General features: G+C 41.9%; 1 protein-coding gene across 1 annotated transcript in view; it reads left to right on the forward strand.

The window, feature by feature from the left end:
• The first annotated feature begins 566 nt into the window (after positions 1 to 566).
• Positions 567 to 25,452, forward strand: part of TLX1 (T cell leukemia homeobox 1) — a 33,347-nt gene continuing 8,461 nt past the window's right edge. The window contains exons 1-2 of the mRNA XM_060766808.2: positions 567 to 1,086; positions 15,551 to 15,752. Coding sequence (XP_060622791.2) covers positions 567 to 1,086; positions 15,551 to 15,752 — 722 coding nt within the window. The remainder of the gene's footprint in view (positions 1,087 to 15,550; positions 15,753 to 25,452) is intronic.

The raw sequence follows: 25,452 nt of genomic DNA on the forward strand, positions 1-25,452 counted from the left end.
TTCTCTCCCTCCTCCCTCCCTCCTTTCCTTCTTTCCTTCTTTCCTTCCTTCCTTCCCTTCTGGGCCCTTCTTCCGTGGCTTGGAGCACTTGTCTTTATAAGGAGCCTGGTTGGCATCCGCGGGGGATCTTTCGCTTGGCTCAGGGCACGGAGAAAAACTCCTTCGCCCCCCCACCTTCCCTTTTCCTCCTCTCCCTCCCTCCCTCCTCCCCTTTAAGGCTGTCACTCATCCGCCTTCTTCTGGCCGCGGCCAATGGAGGCGCCGGGTTTGGGGCGACCCTGGTCGATGCCCTTGTAGCCAGGCGAGCAGGAGGAAACGGAGCCGGAGAGCCAAGCGAGGGGCGCCTTGGTCCCCGCAACCGGTTTCCCCTCCCTCCCCCCTTTATTCCTTCCTTGCACCGCTTTCCATCCCCCTCCCCCATTTTCCCCCTTCTCATTGGGAGCCAGGCGAGAGAAGCAGAGCGTGTTTCTCAAACCTCTCCAGCTTGGAGTTTACAGCGAAGGAAGAGGAAGAAGAGCAGCAGGAGGAGGAGGGGTGGAGGGGAGCTCGCCCTGCTGGGCCCCGGCATGGATCACTTGGGGGCTCACCACCTGCACCAGAGCCACGCCGAGCCCATCAGCTTCGGGATCGACCAGATCCTCAACAACCCGGACCAAGGGAGCTGCATGATCTCCAACGCGCGGCTGCAAGAGGCGGCGGCGGAGTACGGCTTGGCGGGATGTGGCGGCCCTTACAACCCCATGGCTGCCCACTACGGCTCGGGCAACGGGGCAGGCAACACCGGTTCCTCGCCCTCCTCCTCTTCCTCCTCCTCGGCGTACCCCCAGCCCGGCGGGCCTTGCAGCATGGCGGCCTCTCTGCCGGGCTCCTACAACATGAACCTGGGGGTCGGGGCCATGAACGGGGCGGGGGCGGGAGCGGGCGGGGGCGTCATCCGGGTCCCGGCCCACCGGCCCCTCGCGGGCGGCGTCCACCCCCAGGCCCTGGCCACCGCCATGCCCACCGTGCCCTCCGTCAACAACCTCACCGGGCTGACCTTCCCCTGGATGGAGAGCAACCGGCGCTACACCAAGGACCGCTTCACAGGTGAGTTTTGTGTGTGAGAGAGAAACTGCAAGTCGATTCTGGTGTGAGAGAATTGGCCGTCTGCAAGGACGTTGCCCAGGGTATGCCAGGATGTATCATCCTTTGCGGGAGGCTTCTCTCGTGTCCCCACATGGGGAGCTGGAGCTGACAGAGGGAGCTCATCCGCGCTCTCGGATTCGAACCTGTCAGTCTTTAGGTTTGCCCGCACAAGGATTTAACCCACTGCGGGGATGGGGGGGGGGTGTCTCACATGTGAGTGACCCAGGGAGCCCCCACCCTTTGCTTATCTGGCTCCTTTTCTCTTTTATAAATGAGGTCTTTGCTCATTTATACTGCCATATAACCCACTCCAATGCGGTTAAGCTGCATCCTGAAGCTGCTTTCTATGGCCAGGGTTAGCAGGCCCCTCTCGCCAAGCCTCAGGTAGGATTTGGGGCCGGGTCTAATACTTCCATTGGGTCACGGTTCTTGTTCCTGGTTTTAAATGTCACTTCCGAATCGGTTCTATCATAAAAACACGGGGAAACGGGTATTAAACGGCAAAGCAGTGGGTTAAAGCACTGAGCTGTTGAACTTGTTGACCGAAAAGTCGCAGGTTGGAATCCGAGGAGCGGAGTGAGCTCCCGCTGTTAGCCCCAGCTTCTGCCAACCTAGCAGTTCGAAAACATGCAAATTTGAATAGATCAATAGGTTCCGTTCCGGAAGGTAACTGCCTTCCATGCAGTAATGCTGGCCTCATGGCCTTGGAGGTGTCTACGGACAACGCCGGCTCTTCGGCTTAGAAATGAAGATAAGCACCAAGTCCCAGAATCCGAATGTCAGGGAAAACCTTTACCTTTACCTATTTTGCTATAGTTGTTCAATGAATATCTCATCCGAGTCACAACCAAGTCAACATAGTTGGTGGCAGCTTGTTACATAGTGTCAGACATCCGTTTTGAGACCGTCCCATTTGTTTACCTGGGCCCATAGAGTTTGATTTAAGAAGACAAGTGTCTTATGTTTTGGAAGATTGATCGGTGGTTCCCACAAAAAGCAGTACTTTAATAATCATATTTTATTTTATTTTTTAAAAAAAATCAGGCCCCTTTCACACCGCTGAATAAAATCCCACATTATCTGCTTTGAACTGGAATATATGGCAGTGTGGATTCAGATAGTTCAAAGCAGATATTGTGGGGTTTTCTGCCTTGATATTCTGAGTTATGTGGCTGTGTTGGAAGGGCCCTCAGAGGCATTGCCTACCCCGAGAAGAAAAGGGGAAAATAGGCTCGCTTTGCTTAGGATTCTGAGGCAGAATTTGGAGTAACCAAATTTGGAGTAACCACTTTGGTTCATACCCTTCAAGACTATGTTAAGCAGCGTTGGCCTGTGTTAACTCAGCTGGATTTAGGCTGCCAAAATTACTTACTTACTTACTGCCAAAATAATGCATTGTGAACTGAACTGCATTGTGTTGTCGAAGGCACAGAAATGTTGGACCACTCTCCAACACTACTTTGTGTAGTAGGACAGTCACCATGTCCTACTACACAAAGAAGCCATTGAAATCTACAATCATGTGGGCAATTTCAACAGAAAGGAGGAAATCATGAAAATGAACCAAATCTGGCTACCAGTATATTTTTAAAAAACAAACAAACTCTAAAATCAGGACAGTAAATAAAGAGTAACACTCTGAAAACAGGGGAATTCCAGACAAGAATCCATCAGGGCCAGCAAGCACCTCCCAACAAATGATTCCCCCAGGCAGCAACCAGCCAGGCCTTTAAATTGCAAGGCCATTAAATGCTACTCGAGGTGGCCAATTACAACATTCACACTTTCCTCAAGCAGACAAGAGTTCTTTCTCCCACCTTGAATATTCTACAGATATATAAACCTCACTTATTTAGTTTCTAACAGACCTCACAACCTCTGAGGATGCCTGCCATAGATGTGGGGGAAATGTCAGGAGAGAATGCTTCTGGAACAGAGCCATACAGCCTGGAAAACTCACAGCAACCCAGAGCCCTTCCACACAACCCTATATCCCAGAATATCAAGGCAGGAAATCCCACAATATCTGCTTTGAACTGGGTTATCGGAGTCCTCGATCAGATAATGTGGGACTTTTTAAACCTTGATATTCTGGGATATAGGGGTGCGTGGAAGGGCTCCCACTAAACTGCATTGTTTTAGCTGGATCTACACTGCCTTATAATACGGTTTGAAGTGGATTGAACTGAGTTATATGGGTCTACATAGTCCTTAAAATGCAATTCAAGCTGTATTACACACCACTGTGCAGATCCAGTCCCAGCCTCAGGCCCCATCTAATTAATATAATAATAATAATAATAATAATAATAATAATAATAATAATAATACACCTTATTTATATCCTGCCCCATCTCAAAGGGACTTGGAGCGGCTCACTATATAAATAATACAATAAAATACAATATAATAAACTACATAGAGTAGGATAAACAGTTAATAACATAACCAACAAGATACAATACAAACAGCAAACAGAATTAACAATAAAAATGGTAAAACATTAGATTAAAAGCATATATGCTAACTTTTTAATGCAATTCGAAGCTAGCTTCAAACAAACATTAACAAGTTCCCACAAAACAAAAACAAAAAACCCAAAACCGTGCACACCACAACTCTTAATGAACTTCAGAACTATGTGGTTTGTATCCTGACCATCCAGGCTTCAGACTGGGCTGTTAATGCCAGGCTTATACATTCCTTGAAACTGCCACGAAAAGGTTGGAGATGTCATTCCCTGGAGCTTTTCAAAACTGCTCTTCAAAGCTGAATTGCGATGCAACTAGTTTATCCAGCTTCTCTGCCAAGAAAGGCAGGTTCGGGTTCCATAGATTTTGATTTAAAAGAAGTGCCTTATGTTTTGGAAGGTGGACCGGGTGCTCCAGTCTGGGGCCCACAAAAACCAGTCCTTGAACCAACATTCTTGATGTATTTCATTAAGAAGCATTGCCTATCTCGAGAAAGTAAAGGGGAAAATAGACTTGCCATTGCTTCTTGGAAAGACCATACCAGTGAATTTATTTATTTATCGCGTCAGAAGCGAATTTACCAGTGAATAAAAAGAATGATAAACACCACTTCAGCCATCGCCACAACATTATAAGAATTGTTCATCGGTTCCTGAAAAATATATGTGGTCATATTCATATTATAGAAAGGATTGACATGTTCTGAGAAAATCCTCCCACCTAAGATCAGGATAATATTTTGAAATTGTGGAGAACACACTGCTCCAGACCAGGATTTCCTAAATGCCCTTATGTCTCTGTGAGAGAGAAAAAGAGATTCATATGTGTACTGCCCATTTAGAAGGATTCAAATGTATGTTTTTGTTTACCTTCCTGTGTTTCTCTTAGACAAGTCGCTCCCTGCCTTTCTTTTCCTCTCATATTATATGATGCTGAACTATGACTGGAGTTACACGGACTACACGGACGTATAAGGCATTACAGGCAGTCCCCAAGTTACGAACAAGATAGATTCTGTAGATGTGTTCTTAAATTGAATTTGTTTGTAAGTCGGAACAGGTACATTTTAAAATGTAATTCCATATGTGTGTGTGTGTATCTATAGTATATCGATAGATATATGGAATTACATTTAAAACTGTACATGCTCCGACTTTATATATACACACACATTATATATATGTTGAATGTGTTTGTAAGTTGGAACATGTACATTTAAAAATGTAATTCCATCTATCTATCTATCTATCTATCTATCTATCTATCAAGATAGATATATAGATATAGATACACACACAAGCACACATATATATGGAATTACATTTTAAATGTACATGTTCCGACTTACAAACACATTCAACTTATATATATATAATGTGTGTGTCGACTTACAAACAAATTCAACACACACACACATATATAAGTTGAATTTGTTTGTAAATCGGAACAGGTACATTTTAAAATGTAATTCCATCTATCTATCTATCTGGGAGCCCCCGGTGGCGCAGTGGGTTAAAGCACTGAGCTGCTGAGCTTGTTGATCGAAAGGTCGCAGGTTCGATTCCGGGGAGCAGCGTGAGCTTCTGCTGTCAGCCCCAGCTTCTGCCAACCTAGCAGTTCGAAAACAAGCAAATGTGAGTAGATCAATAGGTACAGCTCCAGCGGGAAGGTAACGGCGCTCCATGCAATCATGCCGGCCACATAACCTTGGAGCTGTCTACGGACAACGCTGGCTCTTCGGTTTAGAAATGGAGATGAGCACCACACCCCAGAGTCAGACATGACTGGACTTAATGTCAGGGGACTACCTTTACCTATCTATCTATCTATCTATCTATCAGGATAGATATAGATGTAGATACACACACATGGAATTACATTTTTAAATGTACGTGTTCCGACTTACAAACAAATTCAACTTAAGAACAAACAGGCCCGTAGCCAGGATTTCGATTGGGGGGGGGGGCTGAGATTTTTTCAGGGGGGGCTGAGTTTCGGGGGGGGGGGATGAGTCTGAGTGAAAGAGGGTCTAGCCTAGCAAACCTTTTGTATCATTACCCCAATACCCCCATGCATATGGGATATATTGAACATGGTGATCAGATCATGATATGAATAAACATAACAGTTTAAATAATGCACTAGTAAGGCCTTCTTGCGAACCACCATGAGAATTTCGGGGGGAGGGGGGGCTGAAGCCCCTCAGCCCCCCCCCCCCCACATGCCTGAGAACAAACCTACAGAACCTATCTTGTTCGTAACTTGGGGACTGCCTGTAATGTCTTATATGTCCGTGTAGGATTATAGTCATAGTTCTGCATTAAATAATATGAGAGGAAAAGAGATAGATAGATAGATAGATAGATAGATAGATAGATAGATAGATAGATAGATGATAGATAGATAGTGTGTGTGTGTGAGAGAGAGAGAGTGCGCTTTGGATATAGCATAAGGAAGGGTTAACAGTAGCCCCTGTGGTGTTTGTTTTGTTGTCTGTGTCTCTGTTCAGAAGATTTCCCCTCACTTTCTGCTTGTTGTGGAAACAAGGATTGGTGATAAAGCTTCAGTTGAGGCACCTTTCCTTATGGTAACTCTTCCAGGAGTGATTTCCGTTCCTATGAGTAGATTTCTCTCGCTTCCTGTTGTCTCACCCAGTTCTTAACTATGAGTAGTTTGTCAGTAACTTGGGGACTGCTTTGATATGGGTCAGTGTGGACTTATATCATGCAGTTCAATATGGAAGTGCAGATCCAAACAATATATTATAAATCGTGAAAAGGCGGGAACTAGAGCAAGCAGGAAAGAGGGAAAAAGTCGACAATAATAATAATAATAATAATAATAATAATAACAATAATAGGCCACCCTAATCGCATCTGTCGATATTATTCGAGGATACATCACACAGTCCTAGGCACTTGGGAAGTGTCCAAGGTGAGATCCAATGCAACAACCAGCATAGTGATCTTGTTTGCTGTGTACTCATCTTGTTGTGTATCAAATAATAATAATAATAATTCGATAATAATAATAATTGTTCGACTTGTGATTTAGTGATACGAAATCCAGTATATATATCTCGTTTGCTGTGACATACTGTGTTTTTGTGTCAGTAAAATAATAATAATAATAATAATAATAATAATAACAACAATAATAATAATAAATCACACAGTCCTAGACGCTTGGGAAGTGTTCGACTTGTGTTTTTGTGATACAAAATCCAGCATATAGATCTCATTTGCTGTGACATACTGTGTTTTTGTGTCAGTAAAATAATAATAATAATAATAATAATAATAATAATAATAATACTTTGCATTGTCGAAGACTTACATGGCCAAGAATACTTCTGGAACATGGCCATACAGCCCGGAAAACTCGCAACACCCCATAATAATACTATATTTTCAACTCGAAGGGACTCAGGGCTTAGTCCTGGGTACAAAACGCCCCTGTCTCTGAGGTGTGACGGGGATGTGCCTTCTCACACACGCACTAAATAAAAACAGGTACATCTGTGGGAATGACAAGATGAATGAGGGATCCAATAGGAGAAAAAAAGTACCCCGCCTTTTCAGGACCCCCTCGCCTCTTTCAGGGCGGCAATCCGATTTCCCATGTAAATCCAAACCCGAATCAAGTCCCCGTTGTTCTCCGACTTCTAGAAAAGGCCTCTCACCTGCCTTCTGGGGAACTACGAAGTCCAAAGGGAGAGAGCCAAGCAAAGAGGTTGGGAAGGGAAACCCCGGCCGAAATGCCAATCCGGATCGGTGTCAGGAGAGGGACTGGGGTAGGAACGATTCGGCTTCAATCCCAAAGACTTCTGTCTTCCTTCCTTCCGAGGAGACAGGCGAAGGGAGGCCTCGTTGCCCAAACCCAACGCCTTGGGGGCCTCGAAGGAGAGGAATTCCCCGCCTCGTGTTCTCTCCCAGACCTTGCTCTTGTTGCTCAACAATAAACCGGATCGAAACGGGCCATTTCGGTGGAGGGGCGGAGAGAAGCGGGGCAAATAAAAACACTCGAAAAGATTGCTATTTCTTCCTGATGCCCCAACTAACCGTATCCCCTTTGAGAGAGCGGTAGATGCTCTCTACGGTAGTATTTACCCTACAATCTCTGTTTTCCAACACGGTTGCAGCCGGGAATGACTCTGGAGGGTGTTGTCGAAGGTGTTCATGGCCGGAGTCACTGGGTTGCTGTGAGTTTTCCTGACTGTAGGGCCATGTACCAGAAGCATTCTCTCTGGAGTGTTTTTGCTTCCCTGGAAATGCGGCTGGAAGATCAAAGGCAGTGCGGTTTGGAATTAAGACTCAAAACAACCCCACCGCCCTCCGGTTATTTTGTGTTGTTTTCTAAATGGGAGAACTGGGCGCAGTTTGGATTGGCGTTTAGATATCATTCCCTATTGTAAGAGAGGCCTCTTTCAGTCTGAATGTCTCTGGTATGAGGATAATGCGCGATTACTATTATTATTTACCCATTATTTATTATTTACCCACCTGAGTTAAACCGAACTGCTATATTATTGGCGTACAAGTCCAGATGAAGATTAAAACCCCGGATGTACAGAAAACCTTGTGTTAAAAAGGCCTAATAGACAGAAAACCTTGACATTTATCAAACAAAATCAATAGAATGCCTTCCCCTTAGACAGAAGATTTAAAACTCTGTATGTAAACAATGCAGGACTGTGCATATATGCCGAGGTGTAAGACTTACTGTGTTCAGTTCAGTGTGATTGACTCCAGGTTAAAAGTGGATAGGACTGAAGCCTAATAAAATGTTTTCTAAAGGTATCACAAATCAAAATAGTTTAAAGATGTTCTATATTTTCAGTTCAGTCTGTTATTTTGAAGTATTTATTACTGAGCATTCATTAATAATGGAGAATAAGGAAAGCATGGAAATATTGGCTACATTTGATTTGGATATTTTTATTCTCTGTCTTACTCTCATACACACACACAGACACACACATAATGTCCCCTGCCACGCGTTGCTGTGGCCCAGTCTGTATATATGTTTTGTGTGTGTATATGTGTATATATCTATATCTATATCTATCTATCTGTCTATCTATATATATGCAAACACACATATATACACAAATATATAGATAGATAAATGGGTGTATATGTGTGTGTGCATATGTCTGTATATATGTGTGTATACGTGTGTGTATATATTTGTGCATTTCTATGTTTATATGTGTATATGTATATTGTGTATATGTGTGTGCTTGCGTATATATGTGTATGTATGTCTATATGTATGTGTATGTATGCATGTGTATATATAAATATATGTGCATGTGTGCATGTATGTGTGCATGTCTATATGTGTGTATATGTATATATTTGTGTGTGCTTGTGTACATATATGTGTGTGTGTGTCTGTATGAATGTATGTGTATATGTATATGAGTGTATGTGTATATGTATATATAGTTTATTTTGGGGGATTTTAAGTCCGTTCTGCTGGGTTTTTTGTGTGTTTTTAGGGGTGATGGACACTCATTGGCCTGATAGGTGTATTGTGTCCAAGTTTGGTGTCAATTCGTCCAGTGGTTTTTGAGTTCTGTTAATCCCACAAACGAACATTACATTTTTATTTATATAAGATATATTGGTCTGATAGGTGTGTGTGTGTGTGTGTGTGTGTATTATATAATTTTATATTATATATATATTATATATATTATATGTGTGCGTACTTTTCTATATATTATAAGTATTCTCAGTTCAATTCTGACACACACATGTGTATTTTCTATACATTTTAATTGTATTCTCAATTTTCTTCTGACAATACATATATAGATAGATAGATGCACACACACACAATATATATATATATATATACATGTGTGCATTTTCTATGCTTTATAATTGTATTCTCAATTCACTTCTGACAGTACACACACATACACACACATACAAACCTACACCTAATATATACAAATTGGATTTGACGAATGTGTGTGTATATATAGTGTGTATATATAATATTATATATAATATGTGTTTTTCTGTATATTATAACTATTTTCAATTCACTTCTGACACTATATATATATATACACACAGAGAGAGACACGCATAATATATATTGTGCATTTTCTATGCATTATAATTGTATTCTCAATTCACTTCTGACACTACACACACACATACACACCTACACCTAATATATACAAATTGAATTTGGCCATTTTTTTTAATTCTTTCCCTCTCTTTCCAGAATTGTCCCCCTGTGCGAAAGGATGTTTCTGGCTACCCTTAAGTGCCATATTGTAAATAAAATGGTAGTTGGAAAATAAAATTAAAAGGGTAGACAATATTATATGGGCCCATTGACGTATATTCTGTCCAATCAAATCTAGAATCGGATGCACAATTTAAGATATATATATATATATATATATATATATATATATATAAAATCCACGTGGGATTGTTGCTGAAAGAACTGCTTCATTTGCAGAGATCTGAGTATAAATAGTTTGGAAAAGAATTTGGTATGTCAACCTGGAACTATCCCTATTGTTCTTAAGGGACTGGGAAGGAGGGAGAACAAACCTCAGATAGAACGAGGATTCTATGGTTCTAGGATGCCTTCCTGAGACTAAATAAAAATCACAACAACTGGTGTCCAAATTAGGAGAACTAAAAATGTGCACTATTCGATGACTGGCGTGATATTACCCCATTACCCTAACCGGTATTTCTCGAAACCCTTTAAAAAAAAACTTGGAAAAAATAAATTATTGTTTTGTTGTTATGGAGATTCTCCCCCACCAACGACATCACAAAATTATAACCTCGGTATATGCAGAATCATACAAAAGGGTAATAATGGCAGCTTAGTCCGGCTTGGATGGCGTCGCTTTGAAATTAAACCCATAAGTAAAGGGGGAATTCAGAAGAAGGGCAAATAAATCGATGCAGACCCGTTCGGATCCGACGCCTTTCCTTCAAAAGGAGGTGTCCATAGTTTGTACTACCTAAAGTCTATTTGCAGTGTTGGCGATATGTGTGTGTGTACACACATACATATACATACCCATTCATATTAGCGATGGGGGGATCAAATGCCCCCTTAAAATCCATTTAGTTAAAAAGTTATCTCCCCCCCCCCCCCCCATTTTCCACAAACACTGAATCGACAGCTTTGATTCGTGTCCATTGATATTAGGAAACACCGCACAGGTAGCACGAGACAGACTTAAGAAGTGGGAGGGCTATTTCAATGCATTGCTTATGGAGGCCACAATGCCCTGAAAAGGATCGCCTTCCCACCTAGTAAGTCTATCCCATTCTTCGAGAGCCTGACTGGTGTCCTGGGGTAAATACACACTGTAGAATTGATGCAGTTTGATACCATTTTAACTGGCTTAATGCGATGGAATGCTGGGAGTTGTAGTCTGCACTCTTTGAAGGTTGAAGACATTGTCAAACTGCAACTGTCATGATCCGTAGTATTCAGTCGTGATAGTTAAAGTGTCAAACTCTGTTAATTTTACACTCTAGGCCCCATCTACGGTGCCATATAAAATCTAGAATATCCCAGTTGAACTGGATTATATGGCTGCGTAGACTCATACAATCCAGTTCAATGCAGATAACGTGGATTATAATAAATAACAATAAAACTTTATTTATACCCTCCACCATCTCCCCTAAGGGTCCCTGGGCTGAACCGGATTATATGGCAGTGTAGACTCGTATAATCCAGTTCAATACAGATAATGTGGATTATAACAAACAATAATAAAACTTTATTTATACCCTTCACCATCTCCCCTAAGGAATCTGGACTGAACTGGATTATATAGCCGTGTAGACTCATCTAATCCAGTTCAATACAGATAATGTGGATTATAATAAATAATAATAAAACTCAGTTCTTGTGGGTTTTTTCGGGCTATATGGCCATGTTCTAGAGGCATTTCTCCTGACGTTTCGCCTGCATCTATGGCAAGCATCCTCAGAGGTGAGGTCACCTCTGAGGATGCTTGCCATAGATGCAGGCGAAACGTCAGGAGAAATGCCTCTAGAACATGGCCATATAGCCCGAAAAAACCCACAAGGACTGAGTGATTCCAGCCATGAAAGCCTTCGACAATACAATAATAAAACTTTATTTATACCCTCCACCATCTCCCCTAAGGGACTCTGGGCTGAACTGTAGAGTCATATAATCAAGTTGAATGCAGATAATGTGGAATAATAATAATAATAATAATAATAATAATAATAATAATATTTATTTATACCCCGCCACCATCTCCCCGGAGGGTCTCGGGGCAGCTCACAAAATTATCTGTTTTGATAATGTGGATTATATGATCGTGTAGAAGGAGTCAAAGTCGATTGGAAGGCCCATTTATTCCGGTAGGACTGACTTTTCGGGGATTGCCTTTGAAACCATATCATACATAACCATACTTTGGAGCTAGAGCACATGGCAGTCATTTTTATTTTCCGGATCTAAATGTTGGATTAGGACTCAGTTGGGAACCCCGTTCAGCCATTGGGCAAGTCACACTGTCTCAGCTTCCGATTTGGGAAAAAGGTCGAAATAAAGTGGGAAACGACTGGAAACATCACAACTACAAACATCCCCTTTTCCTTTCCCCTTCAAAAATATATTGCCAGGGAATCCAAGAGGCATAGAGGCAAAACTTGCGAGAGAAATCGGGGTGTGGTGAGACAGTTAATTTTGTATCGCTTTGGCTTTATGCGTGAGTCTTACAATCGGATGAGTTTTGCTTCTTATTTTTTCCAAGGGCGAATCTACACTGATCTATATAATGCCGGCCGACCCATTTCTAAGTGGCCAATGCTGATGGGGCCTAGGCAACTTTCAGACAGTATAGTCACAGGATTAAGAATGCATTCTATTAGTAAACAATCTGAAACTATAGAGATTGGGTTGTGTGTGAGAGAGGACTAAACACCAAACAAAGCACACAAGAAAGGAAAGAATCACAATTCCAGTCTTTAGGCGGGAAGATTTCGGCAGAGTGAGGGGAGAAGCGACTTGGAGGGACTACAAATCCCAGAATTAGCTGTTGTTTCCTTCCCAGTTCTGCACAGAGAAAACATTTCCATGTTCCCCTTCCGGGAAGAGCTTCCACAGCTAGATCAGTTGGGATTGAAGACCCGTCTCTTGCCCGTCAATTTGAAGTTGTGAATTTGAATATGCCTTTCATTAGTATAGTTTAACTCACGCATGGGTAAACTTGGGCCCTCCGGGTGTTTTGGATTTCAACTCCCACAATTCCCAACAGCCTCAGGCCCTTTCTTTTACCCCGTCAGCCGCACAGGAAGGGGCCCGAGGTTGTTAGGAATTGTGGGAGTTGAAGTCCAAAACACCCGGGGGGGGGGGGGCAAGTTTGCCCATGCCTGGTTTAACTTGTATTTTAAGTCTGTATATCCTGTTGTGTGTCTTTTCATAGTGTTTTATCTCTTATTTAAAATGATGTTGTATCCCGCCTCAAGCCGCAGGGAGAGGCGGGTAATAAATTCATTATTATTGTTGTTATTCGAAATACAACAAGATGAGTACACAGCAAACAAGATCACTGTGCTGGTTGTTTTATTGGATTATTATTATTATTATTATTATTATTATTATTATTATTCCTGACTCCATAAAGTTTAGCGATTCTGGAATTTGGAATCGCTTTCTCCTAACTTTGCAACTGGGGAAATGTTTCCACAAACACCCCTCCCAAGTTAAGGTTTATTCCACGAACATGTGTATTTCACTGCCGGAATTATTTATATGTAGGGTTGTCATTTTTTGCTATTATGTGTGTGTTGGTTGTTGTCTTCAGGCATTGAATGTTTGCCTTTTTTGATTGGAATACTCCCCGAGTCCCTTCGGGGAGATAGGGTAGAATATAAAGCATTATTATTATTATTATTATTATTATTAATCACGAGGGGTGTATGGCCGTGTTTTAGCAGCATTTTCTTCTGAGGGCCCTTCCACACAGCCCTGTATCCCAGAATACCATGGCAGAAAATCCCACAGTATCTGCTTAGTCCACCCTCAGATAATGTGGGATTTCCTGCCTTGATAGTCTAGATATAGGGCTGTGTGGAAGGGCCCTTAGGACCCACCGACGCAGCCCTATATATCAGAATATCATGCCAGAAAATCCCACAATATTTTATTTGGGTTATCTGAGTCCACACTCAGATAATGTGGGATTTTCTGCCTTGATATTCTGGGATATAGGGCTGTGTGGAAGGGCCCTTCGTTGCTGTGAGTTTTCCGGGATGTATGGCCATGTTCCAAAAGCATTCTCTTCTGGCGTTTCACCTACATCTATGGCAGGCATCCTCAGAGGTTGTGGGTGAAACGTCAGGAGAGAATGCTTCTGGAACATGGCCACACAGCCCTCTATCCCAGAATATCAAGGCAGAAAATCCCACATTATCTGAGTGTGGACTCAGATAACCCAAATAAAATATTGTGGGATTTTCTGACCTCACCTCTGAGGATGCTTGCCATAGATGCAGGCGAAACGTCAGGAGAAATGCCTCTAGAACATGGCCATATAGCCCGAAAAAACCCACAAGAACTGAGTTTTATTATTATTTATTATAATCCACATTATCTGTATTGAACTGGATTAGATGAGTCTACACGGCTATATAATCCAGTTCAGTCCAGATTCCTTAGGGGAGATGGTGAAGGGTATAAATAAAGTTTTATTATTGTTTGTTATAATCCACATTATCTGTATTGAACTGGATTATACGAGCCTACACTGCCATATAATCCGGTTCAGCCCAGGGACCCTTAGGGGAGATGGTGGAGGTTATAAATAAAGTTTTATTGTTATTTATTATAATCCACGTTATCTGCATTGAACTGGATTGTATGAGTCTACGCAGCCATATAATCCAGTTCAACTGGGATATTCTAGATTTTATATGGCACCGTAGATGGGGCCTAGAGTGTAAAATTAACAGAGTTTGACACTTTAACTATCACGACTGAATACTACGGATCATGACAGTTGCAGTTTGACAATGTCTTCAACCTTCAAAGAGTGCAGACTACAACTCCCAGCATTCCATAGCATTAAGCCAGTTAAAATGGTATCAAACTGCATCAATTCTACAGTGTGTATTTACCCCAGGACACCAGTCAGGCTCTCGAAGAATGGGATAGACTTACTACACACTCAGATAATGTGGGATTTTCTGCCTTGATATTCTGGGATAGAGGGCTGTGTGGCCATGTTCCAGAAGCATTCTCTCCTGACGTTTCACCCACAACCTCTGAGGATGCCTGCCATAGATGTAGGTGAAACGCCAGAAGAGAATGCTTTTGGAACATGGCCATACATCCCGGAAAACTCACAGCAACGAAGGGCCCTTCCACACAGCCCTATATCCCAGAATATCAAGGCAGAAAATCCCATAATATCTGATTTGAACTGAGTGTGGACTCAGATGTGGGATTTTCTGACTTGAAATTCTGGGATATAGGGCTGCGTGGAAGGGCCCCCAGTGATTCCGGCTATGAAACCTTTCACAATACATTTTCTCCAGTTCGGGCGAAACGTCAGGAGAAAATGCTGCTAGAACACAGCCATGCAGTCCGGAAACCAAACAACACCCCATGTTTGCTTTGAACCTGTACGTGTTTATGTATGTTGGTGGCTAGAACTGTGACTTGAGCACCCCATGTTTTCCATTCTCCCCACGCCACAGCTCTCCCACTGTCTCGCGTGTCTTCCTCGCCTTTCCTCTGGAGCTCCTTCCTGACCATGTCGCCGCTTGCTTCCTTCCTCTCTTCTCTCCTCTCTTCTCTCCTGCCATCCTTTTTCTTTTGCTCCCTTGCCTCTCCCCCCAACCCCACCCCACCCCTCAAATCCTGCCCTGCCTCTCCAGTGGCCCTCTCACCGTTCACTGTAACACGCCGTATAGGTCACCCCTACCAGAACCGGACGCCGCCCAAGAAGAAGAAGCCCCGCACCTCCTTCACCCGCCTCCAGATCTGCGAGCTGGAGAAGCGCTTCCATCGGCAGAAGTACCTGGCCTCCGCCGAGAGGGCCGCCTTGGCCAAGGCCCTGAAGATGACCGACGCCCAGGTCAAGACCTGGTTCCAGAACAGGAGGACCAAGTGGAGGTGAGAGGGGGAGGGGGAGGGGAGGGGAGGGAGAAAAAATGTGCCTTAATGTGTGTCTGAGGGGGGAAGATGTACAAGTTAAACATGAATCAACAATGTCATGCTGCCGCAAAAAAGCCAATGGGATTTTGGCCTGCATCAATAGAAGTCCAGTATCTAGATCCGGGGAAGTCATGCTACCCATGCTCTATCTGCCTTGGTTAGACCACACCTGGAATATTGTGTCCTATTCTGGGTACCACAATTGAAGATTGATATTGACAAGCTGGAATGTGTGCAGAGGAGGGAGACTAAAATGATCAAGGGTCTGGAGAACAAGCCCTATGAGGAGCGGCTTAAAGAGCTGGGCATGTTTAGCCTGCAGAAGAGAAGGCTGAGAGGAGACATGATAGCCATGTATAAATACGTGAGAGGAAGTCTAATGAGGAGGGAGCAAGCTTGTTTTCTGCTGCCCTGGAGACTAGGATGCAAACAATGGCTTCAAACTACAAGAAAGGAGATTCCATCTGAACATGAGGAAGAACTTCCTGACTGTGAGAGCTGTTCAGCAGTGGAACTCTTTGGAGGCAGCTTTTAAACAGAGGCTGGATGGCCATCTGTCAGGGGTGCTTTGAATGAATTTTCCTGCTTCTTGGCAGGGGGTTGGACTGGATGGCCCATGAAGTCTCTTCCAACTCTATGATTCTATGATGCACCGGATTCGAAATTGCTAATACACTCTCAACTCTAATGCGCACCTCAATTTTCAAGACCCTTAAACCACAAAAGTATTTGCTGCTGAATGTCATACAAAATGCCAAAAAAGTGCACTCTCTATAATTTGGCCTCAAAGGTGCCTGCTTTAAATACAAAAGTGTTAGGACAACAAAGTTTCCAGTGATGAAAGGGAAAACTTCCGAGTGCAGCTATGCAGAATGAATCCATTTCAATTGCTGGGTTGCTGTGAGTTTTCCGGGCTGCATTGCCATGTTCCAGAGGCATTCTCTCCTGATGTTTCGCCCACATCTATGGTAGGCATCCTCAGAGGTTTGAGATCTGTTGGAAACTAGGCAAGTGAGGTTGATATATCCGTGGAATGTTCAGAGTGGGAGAACTCTTGTCTGCTTGAGGCAGGTGTGAATGTTGCAGTTGACCACCTTGATTAGCATCAAATGACCTTGCAGCTTCAAAGCCTGGCTGGTTGCTGCCTGGGGAAAGTTTAAAAAACTCTCTGCCATCTTTGCTTGCATCTTCAATGCCAAATGATGCAGTTTGAACTGTATGTGATTGTGTTGGGTTTCATCCCTGGACTGCACAAGTTTCCAGTCCTCAATAAGTACCTAGACTTAGATATAGGGTTAGAGAGAGGGATTCTTTTACCCATATTCCTATGCATGCTTCTCATAAATGGGGCTTTGTCTTGCTTGCCAGTATCTCCCCCCCCCCCCCAATTGAAGATGTAGCAATGGAATTTCTGTGAGGGATGAGGTAACTTCCTCTGTAAAGGTATTTTTATTGCCCTGGCTTGGCCCTGAGGTGGTTCTCCATTGCTCTCGCTCTCTGGCTTTGTCTCTCTTGGAGTGAGGACACATTTTGCCTTTCTCCAGGCAAAATGTAGCTGCATGTATACTTTTGATATTTTATCCTTTTACCTTCCTTAGAAAATGAGCTTAGAAGACCATTCCTATCTAGAATGGATTTCTTTTTTACTTCAATAAATATTTTGAACCTAAAGTTCTGTTTCTGTAATCCTGTACCATCCTGTTGAATGGAAGCTAATCCAACACACTTAAGTTTCTGCTGGTTATGAAGTTTGCTTCTAGCACTCTGCTATATTTTGGTGGAATCACCCCAAGTGAGGGTTATTTTTGAGCCTAACAGCTCAGATTCTCAACAGATTGCATGGTTGGGTCTTCACTGACCACAAAATATTGACCCAAATATTGACATACAGTTCAAACTGCATCAACAGTAAAACACAAAAACAAGAAAATACACAAATAGACACTAATCACTGTCCTAAAACTCCTGTAATAGTGAACATACATTAAAACACAGTTAAAACTTGATTAAGTTAAAAGTTAATGATAATTAAAATATCATCATTAAAGTGCCAAGGTAAAACTTCATACCACAGAAGTTAAGGACGAATGTTAAAACAAGGTTAAAATAGACCAGCTATTACACAAACCCAATCCAGTTTAGATATCTGTGTCACCCCTACAGTTTACCCCAATCACCTTCAAATATGCAGTTCTCAGCTGTGTTGCTTTATGTAGAAAAAAGGATGTTTGGTGTGTTATCTTAGCATTCTGGCCAGCCATTAAAAATGTAGTTTTAATATGGAGATTCCAGTGAGTTTTCTGTGTAATGAATAGTCTGAGGTATTGATTTCTCTCTTTCTTGTGCAAAATAAACTTTTCTGGACAAGCTTACTTATCCGAATGTATCTCTCCTTATGAACCATCTAGGACACTAAGATCTTCTGGGGAGGCCCTGCTCTCAGTCCCGCCATCCTCACAGATGCATTTGGCAGAGATGAGAGACAGGGCCTTCTCAGTGGTGGCCCCTTGACCATGGATTGCCTTTCCCAGGGATATGAGAGCAGTCCCTTCCCTCCTGACTTTTTGAAGAAAGGTTAAACCTGGCTTTTTGAGCAGGCTTTTGCTAATCCAGCATAATTATTCAAAATCATGGAATGACCTGACGATGCAATTGAATAATGATTTTAACTAGGAGACGCTCATGATAATTTTTATGGCCTTGTACGGTTTTTATATTTTTATATTTTATACATATGTTTTAACAGTATTTTATGATTGTTTTATTTGTTGAGGCATCAAATGTTGCCAACTGTTAACTTCCCTGAGTCGCCTTCGGGCTGAGAAGGGTGGTATACAAATATGGTCAATAAATAAAATAAAACACAACTAAACAGTACATGTGTAATATCCTCTACCTCTGTCACCTCATAGATACAGAAACGTACGTGTGTGTGTGTGTGTGTATGAATGATTTCCCAAGAACAGATTATTTTCAATACAGCTGTATATATAAGAAAGATGATTTTCCTAGTACAGATTATTTCCGGGTTCCTACCCATTTTATTTCAGGGAGTTTGGGTCCTAAAATGTACAGATTGGAAGATATCACTTGGAAACCCAGAAGGGCAAAAATGTCCGGAGGTTCATATTAAAAAACCCCCCAAAAACCAAGGATAATATTAATGAAAGAGAAGGGGCACGTATTCCAGGAAAGAAAGGAAACAAAGCTATTACACTTTTACTAATTGTGAAAGGAAAGCAAGCTATTACACTTATACTAATTGTGAGGATTTCAGTCCTGTGCACTCTTATCTGGGAGAGAGCCCATCTGAATCCACAGGGATTCAGTTCCAAATACATATGCACTACAAAAGAGGAAATTAAAGGAGAATTTAATTAAAGCTCATGTCACCACTTAAATAGAAACCATTTTCATGACTTACCAAAGTTGAAAGACAGAAAATAGCCTAGTTGCACCCCTTTTTTGGAAATTGTTCTGTTATTAAAATTGAAACTATTTCAGGTGGAGAGCAATGCCATGCCAGTTTAGAACAGGGACTTTCCCTGTATACTATTTTTAAAGTACAGGGGTAGGCAAAATATGATCCCCTCTCCATTTGCTATGCTGACTGGGGCTTCTGGGAATTATAGTTCAAAAGCACCTGGAGGGTTGTGCTTGCCCACCTTGTTCTAGCACAGTGGTTCTCAACCTGTGGATCCCCATGTGTTTTGGTCTTCAACTCCCAGAAATCCCAGCCAGTTTACCAGCTGTTAGGATTTCTGGGAGTTGAAGGCCAAAACATCTGGGGACCCACAGGCTGAGAACCACTGTTCTAGTACATACTAGCATTGTTCTTCACCAGGCATCCCTACATTATGTTTTGATGTTTTTAAAATAAGACTTTGTTTTGGGATAGGGGAACATATCCACTGGCCTCATGCTATTGATCTGAAATTCCTACAAGCCCTGGCCAGTATAGACATGGGGGTAGGGGTGGGTACTGATGGGATCTCAGGAATGCCACTTATTATCCATCCTTTTCTGATTTAACCTTAGTGAACATTCCTGGCTAGTCAACTTGCTGCCTAGTTGCTGTGATAAGGTCAAATCCAGTCTTTAACAGGAGTAGTGGGATTCTGTCCCCTTTTATTTTGTATTACTTCCTCCCAGCTTCTAATTTGAAAAGACTTGTTGTTAATTGCCATCAAGTTGGCTTCACTTATGGCAACCCTATGAACAACCCTGCTCAGTTCTTACATATTCAGGGGCTTGGCTTCTTTACAAGCCTGTTGTTGTGGTGGTTCTTCCAGTTGTTTCTGGCATATATGAACCCTCTCCTGGAGTTTTCTTGGCAAAACTTGTTCAGCAGATGTTTATTATGGCCTTCCTCTGAATCTGAGAGAGTGTGACTTTTAGAAAAACATGACCTTTTAGAGATCATAACCTTTTAGAGAAGAGCCAAAATTCTGCTTGAGTAGAATCTTCTCAAGTGGTGTACAACCAAATGTAACTATGCAAGGCAAATGGCTTCAGTTGTTAGACTGAACAATCTGTTCTCTCTGATCTGTTAGGAACAGAGAATATGCCAATACAAAAAAAGCAGTTCTTCAAAAGTGTTTTTCAGTGCCTAAAACATATCTACTCTCCAATAAAACAACTTGTTTTATATTATGCACTTAAGAGACAAAACAGACTGGTAAAAATGACATTTTTGGTTTACTCACGACCTTCGTGTGTTCAGCATACACAGGTACACAACTTACCCATTAGTTACAGATATGTTTGAGATAGTTTCTGAGACTGTTTCTGGTCAGAACATCTCTCTTATAATAAAACAGCAGGCAAGTGTTTGCAAGTCTGCGATCAGAACAGTCCCAAAGTCTAAAGAAATATCTGCACTGTGCTTGTCCCACGTGGTCTGCAGTTCCCTCCTCCCCGCACACAACTTCTCAGGAAAACATAGAGCAAGGAAAGCTGCATACCAGAACATACATACAACAAGTGAGCAACAGGATTATAAATAAGCAAATTACTAGAGGAGGCTTGAAGAAGGTTGTAATTTCCAACAGTGACTTACATTAGGTCACACAGCCTTATAACCCAAAATATCCTTTCCATAGCTGAATAAAATACCATATTGTCTGCTTTGAACTGGAATGTTTGGCAGTATGGACTCAGATAACCCAGTTCAAAGCAGATATTGTGGGATTTTCTGCCTTGATATTGTGGGATGTAGGCCTGTGTGGAAGGCCCCTCGGTAGGCTATATCATGTGTTTTGGAGGGAGACTTACTAATAGTCCAAGAGTTTTGCACTGTGTATAATCCAAAACAAAGAAATCCACAGTGACTGGAAAAATTCATACTGATTTCCCCCAGATTAATATCAGTTTCTCTTAGGCCCCTTCTACACAGCTGAATAAAATCCTGCATTTTCTGCGTTGAACAGGATTATATGGTAGTGTGAACTCAGATAACCCAGTTCAAAGCAGATATTGTGGGATTTTCTGCCTTGATATTCTGGGTTATATGGCTGTGTGGAAGGGCCCTGAGTCAAACCTGAAGTAGAATGCTTCTATGCATTTTGCCTTTTTTGGTTTGGCATTATAAAAGTGAACGTTGGAATTTAATTGAGGGAGGTAGAAAAAGAGAGAAGAATGAAAGATAGAGAGGAAGGGCCATCTTTCTTCACTAGTATTCGAAGTGTCAGAACAACAAAAAAGTTATTTGCAGTGTGATTATCATTCAACAGCAATTAATTGAATCTAAATGTGCTTTTTTTAATTTTGGTTCTTTGGCTGTTCTAACAACTGTAAAATGCCTTGTAATTGCAAAGTGCCCCAGAAATCAAATTAAAAATTTCAGATCTCCAAATGCTTACCTGGGAGAAAGCCTCCAAAGGTGAATGCAATGTCTTTCTGAGTAGGCATGGATGCCAGACCTTGTGAGAAATTATAACTAGCAATATATGGCAGAACAAGGGGCTTGTATTTCATTTTTCTTTGAAAATTTTTGAGGGATGTATCCTCTGTGTCTGAATACTAGAGATCAGGTTCATATTAAAATATTTGCTTCTGAACTACATCTTCATCTGAAGGTGGATACAGTAGGTGCTATTGCAAACAGAAAGACCAGCTGGGGGCCCTTCCACACAGCCCTATATACAGAATATCAAGGCAGAAAATCCCACATTATCTGAGTGTCTGATGCAGTTCAAAGCATAAATTGTGGGGTTTTCTGTCTTGATATTCTGGGTTATAGGGCTGTGTAGAAGGGCCCTTAGTGACCTAATGTAACTCACTGTTGGAAATTACAACCTTCTTCGAGCCTCCTCTAGTAATTTGTTTGTTTATAATCCTGTTGCTCACTTATTGTATGTATGTTCTGGAATGTAGCTTTCCTTGCTCTATATTTTCCTGAGAAGTTGTGTGTGTGTGTGTGTGGGGAGGGTATCTGAGTCCACACTGTCATATATTCCAGTTCAGAGCAGTAATGTGGGATTTTATTCAGCTGTGTGGAAGGGGTCTGAAAGACCCAGTTTTTAAATTAGCACCCAAAGGAACTTGTAAGACTCTTAGAGGCTGAGGCCCCTTCCACACAGTTAATTAAAATCCCACATTATCTGTTTTCAACTGGGATATATGCCAGTGTGGACTCAGATATTCTAGTTCAAAGCAGATAATGTGGGTTATTCTGCCCTCATATTCTGGGTTTTATGGCTGTGTGGAAGGGCCCTATATCTACATTGCTATATAATCCAATTTCTGAATCCAGATTATCTGCTTTGAACTGGATTATATGAATCTGCACTGCCATGTAATCCAGATTATTGAAATAGATAATGCACATTAGCTGCTTTGACCTAGTTTATCTGAGTCTGCACAGTCATATAATTCAGTTATTCCTGCTATTGTATACAAAAGCAGATAATCTGGATTTCATATGGCAGGGTACAGGGGCCCTTATAAAATCAGATAAAAACAGATAATCTGAATTCAGATAATCTGAATTTGGAAACTGGATTATATGGCAATGTAGATGGGCTCTGAGGGGGCATTTCAAAGGGCTTCTATCAAACCTGAGCCGAATAAAGAAGCAGTGAGAAGGTTGAACAAGGAAAGATGCTTGGTTAGCATTATAACAGCCCCTTCCATACTGCCATATAACACAGATTATCAAATCAGATAATCCACATTATCTACTTTGAACTGGATTATATGAGTCTACACTGCCATATACTCCAGTTCAAAACAGATAATCTGGATTTTATATAGAAGTGTAGAAGGGGCCATAGTCAATATTAAAAACAACAGGATCCTATAAATCAGTTTTACCAATTCAGAGATTTCCAGATTACTAGTTTCAGGAAAAATGGGAATGTAGTCCAGCATGGAAGCTGTTAAGGGACAATAAGGCTGGAGTCATACATACTTGGGCCTCTTTTACAATGCTGTATCATCCATATTATCAAAGAAGACAATCTACGTTATCTGTTTTGAACTGAATTATATGAATCTACACTACCATATAATCCAGTTCAAAAGCTTCCCTAAATTATGAATCCCAGGATTTCATGGGAAGCAGCTATGTCACTGTGAATCATAGCTCTCTATCTGTGCACAGATAATGTGCTTTCCAGTTTTCTAACGTTATCAGAGGAAAAACAGGTTTTTTTATTTGTTTCTTGCAACTCTGACCCCCTTCCACACATCTGAATAAAATCCCATATTTTCTGCTTTGAATTGGAACATCTGGCAGTGTGGACTCAGATAACCCAGTTCAAAGCAGATATTGGGGGATTTCTGCCTTGATATTCCGGGATATAGGGCTGTGTGGAAGGGCCCTCAGAGATCTCTCAGTTGCTGAATGATGGGCAGATGGAGATTTGGAGAAATCCATTTAACTCCCTTCGGATGTGTTTATGTTTATTGTGGGGGATGCACACAAATACGAACTGTTAAATCAAAAAGATCCTTTGAATAGTTTGTATATAATAGCAGGGATAGCAGTATAATTTAAAGCAGAATGTGCTCCTAAAACAATACATTTTATGCAGAATGGTGAGAAAAGGAATGAAAGTGTTATGGAATGGATTTTTACTAGGCTTATGGAGGATTTCAGTTGCTGGAAATGGGCAGGATACGTTGTGTCCTTCATCTCCAGATTTCAAACAGAGTAAAGCATTTAGGGTTCTTTCCCTGGAGCAGTAAGTATGGTATTTAGTGTGGTATGGGAGTCGAGGGAAAGCATTTTAACAGCCATCATTTTAAGTATAACCTGCAGTCCTTATGAAAAAAATGTCTCCTGTGTCAATAGGAAAAGCCATATTGTACTGCAGGTGGCAAATGAAGTGATCTGTTGGAACAGTGGCAGGGAACCTGTAGGCTTTCCAGACCTCAGTGGTCTTTGGTTCCTACCAGGCATACAATGAATGGCCATGTGGATATTGGAATTGTAGTCCAATGAAAATGGAAAGCTTGCTATCTCATGTATTGAACAGTTGACTGTGGACTGGTATTGCTGGGTTGATGCTGGGCAGAGAAAGGGCACCTAGAATTTGGGACTTCTTGCTGCAGAGATCTAGGGGCCCATCTGCACAAACTACAATTCCACTGTAACTGCCCTGGTTTCATCATATAAAATCCCGGTAGAATTGATTAGGAAGACATGCCTAGAATTTTCTGACCAAGATCTCTAATACCCCTGCAAACTACAAATCCCAGGAATGCATACATTGTAGCCATAGTGGTTAAAGGAGAATGATAATGCATTGTGAAACATTTGCTTGAATATCAAGCAAAAAGTGGGTGCTAGAAACAATATCATACAAAAGCTGACTGGCACAACCTGGGGATCACGACCACAGTGAAGACATCTGCCCTTGCGCTTTGCTACTCTGCTGCTGAGTTTGCATGCCCAGTGTGGAACACATCTCATCACACTAAAACAGTGGATGTGGCTCTTAATGAGACATGCTGCATTATCACAGGATGTCTATGCCCCACATCACTGGAGAAATTATACTGTTTAGCCAGTATTGCACCACCTGACATCTGTCAGGAAGTAGCAACCAATAATGAAAGGACCAAGGCAGTGACATCCCTAACCCATCCCCTGTTTGGATATCAGCCAGCATGTCAATGCCTTAAATCAAGAAATAGTTTTCTAAGATCTAAAGAGATACTTGCAGGAACACTTCAGCAAGCAAGAGTCCAAAAGTGGTAGGCTAAAACCCGGAACCTCAACCATGGCTGATATCAGATGAGAGACTTCCTCCTGGGCACACAGAAGACTGGGTTTGGAAGCTGCTGAATAGACTGGGCTCTGCCGCCATGAGATGCAGAGCCAACCTTAAGAAATGGGGCCACAAAGTGGAGTCCACAACATGCAAATGTGGAGAAGAGCAAACCACAGACCACCTATTACAATGAAAGGCATTGCTGATTACTTCAACCAGAGAAGTCAACCATAGCAGAGCACCTGATGCATCAACCTGGACATAGCATATTATTTGAGAACACAGAAATGCTGGACCACTCTAACAACTACCATGTCAAACTACACAGAGAATCCATTGAAATCCACAAACATGTGGACAATTTCAACAGAAAGGAAGAAACTATGAAAAAGAACAAGTACTAAAAAAAAACTCTAAAATTATAACAGTAAATAAAAAAC

This window comes from Anolis sagrei, chromosome 3 (genome assembly GCF_037176765.1).
Source record: "Anolis sagrei isolate rAnoSag1 chromosome 3, rAnoSag1.mat, whole genome shotgun sequence".
Taxonomy (NCBI): domain Eukaryota; kingdom Metazoa; phylum Chordata; class Lepidosauria; order Squamata; family Dactyloidae; genus Anolis; species Anolis sagrei.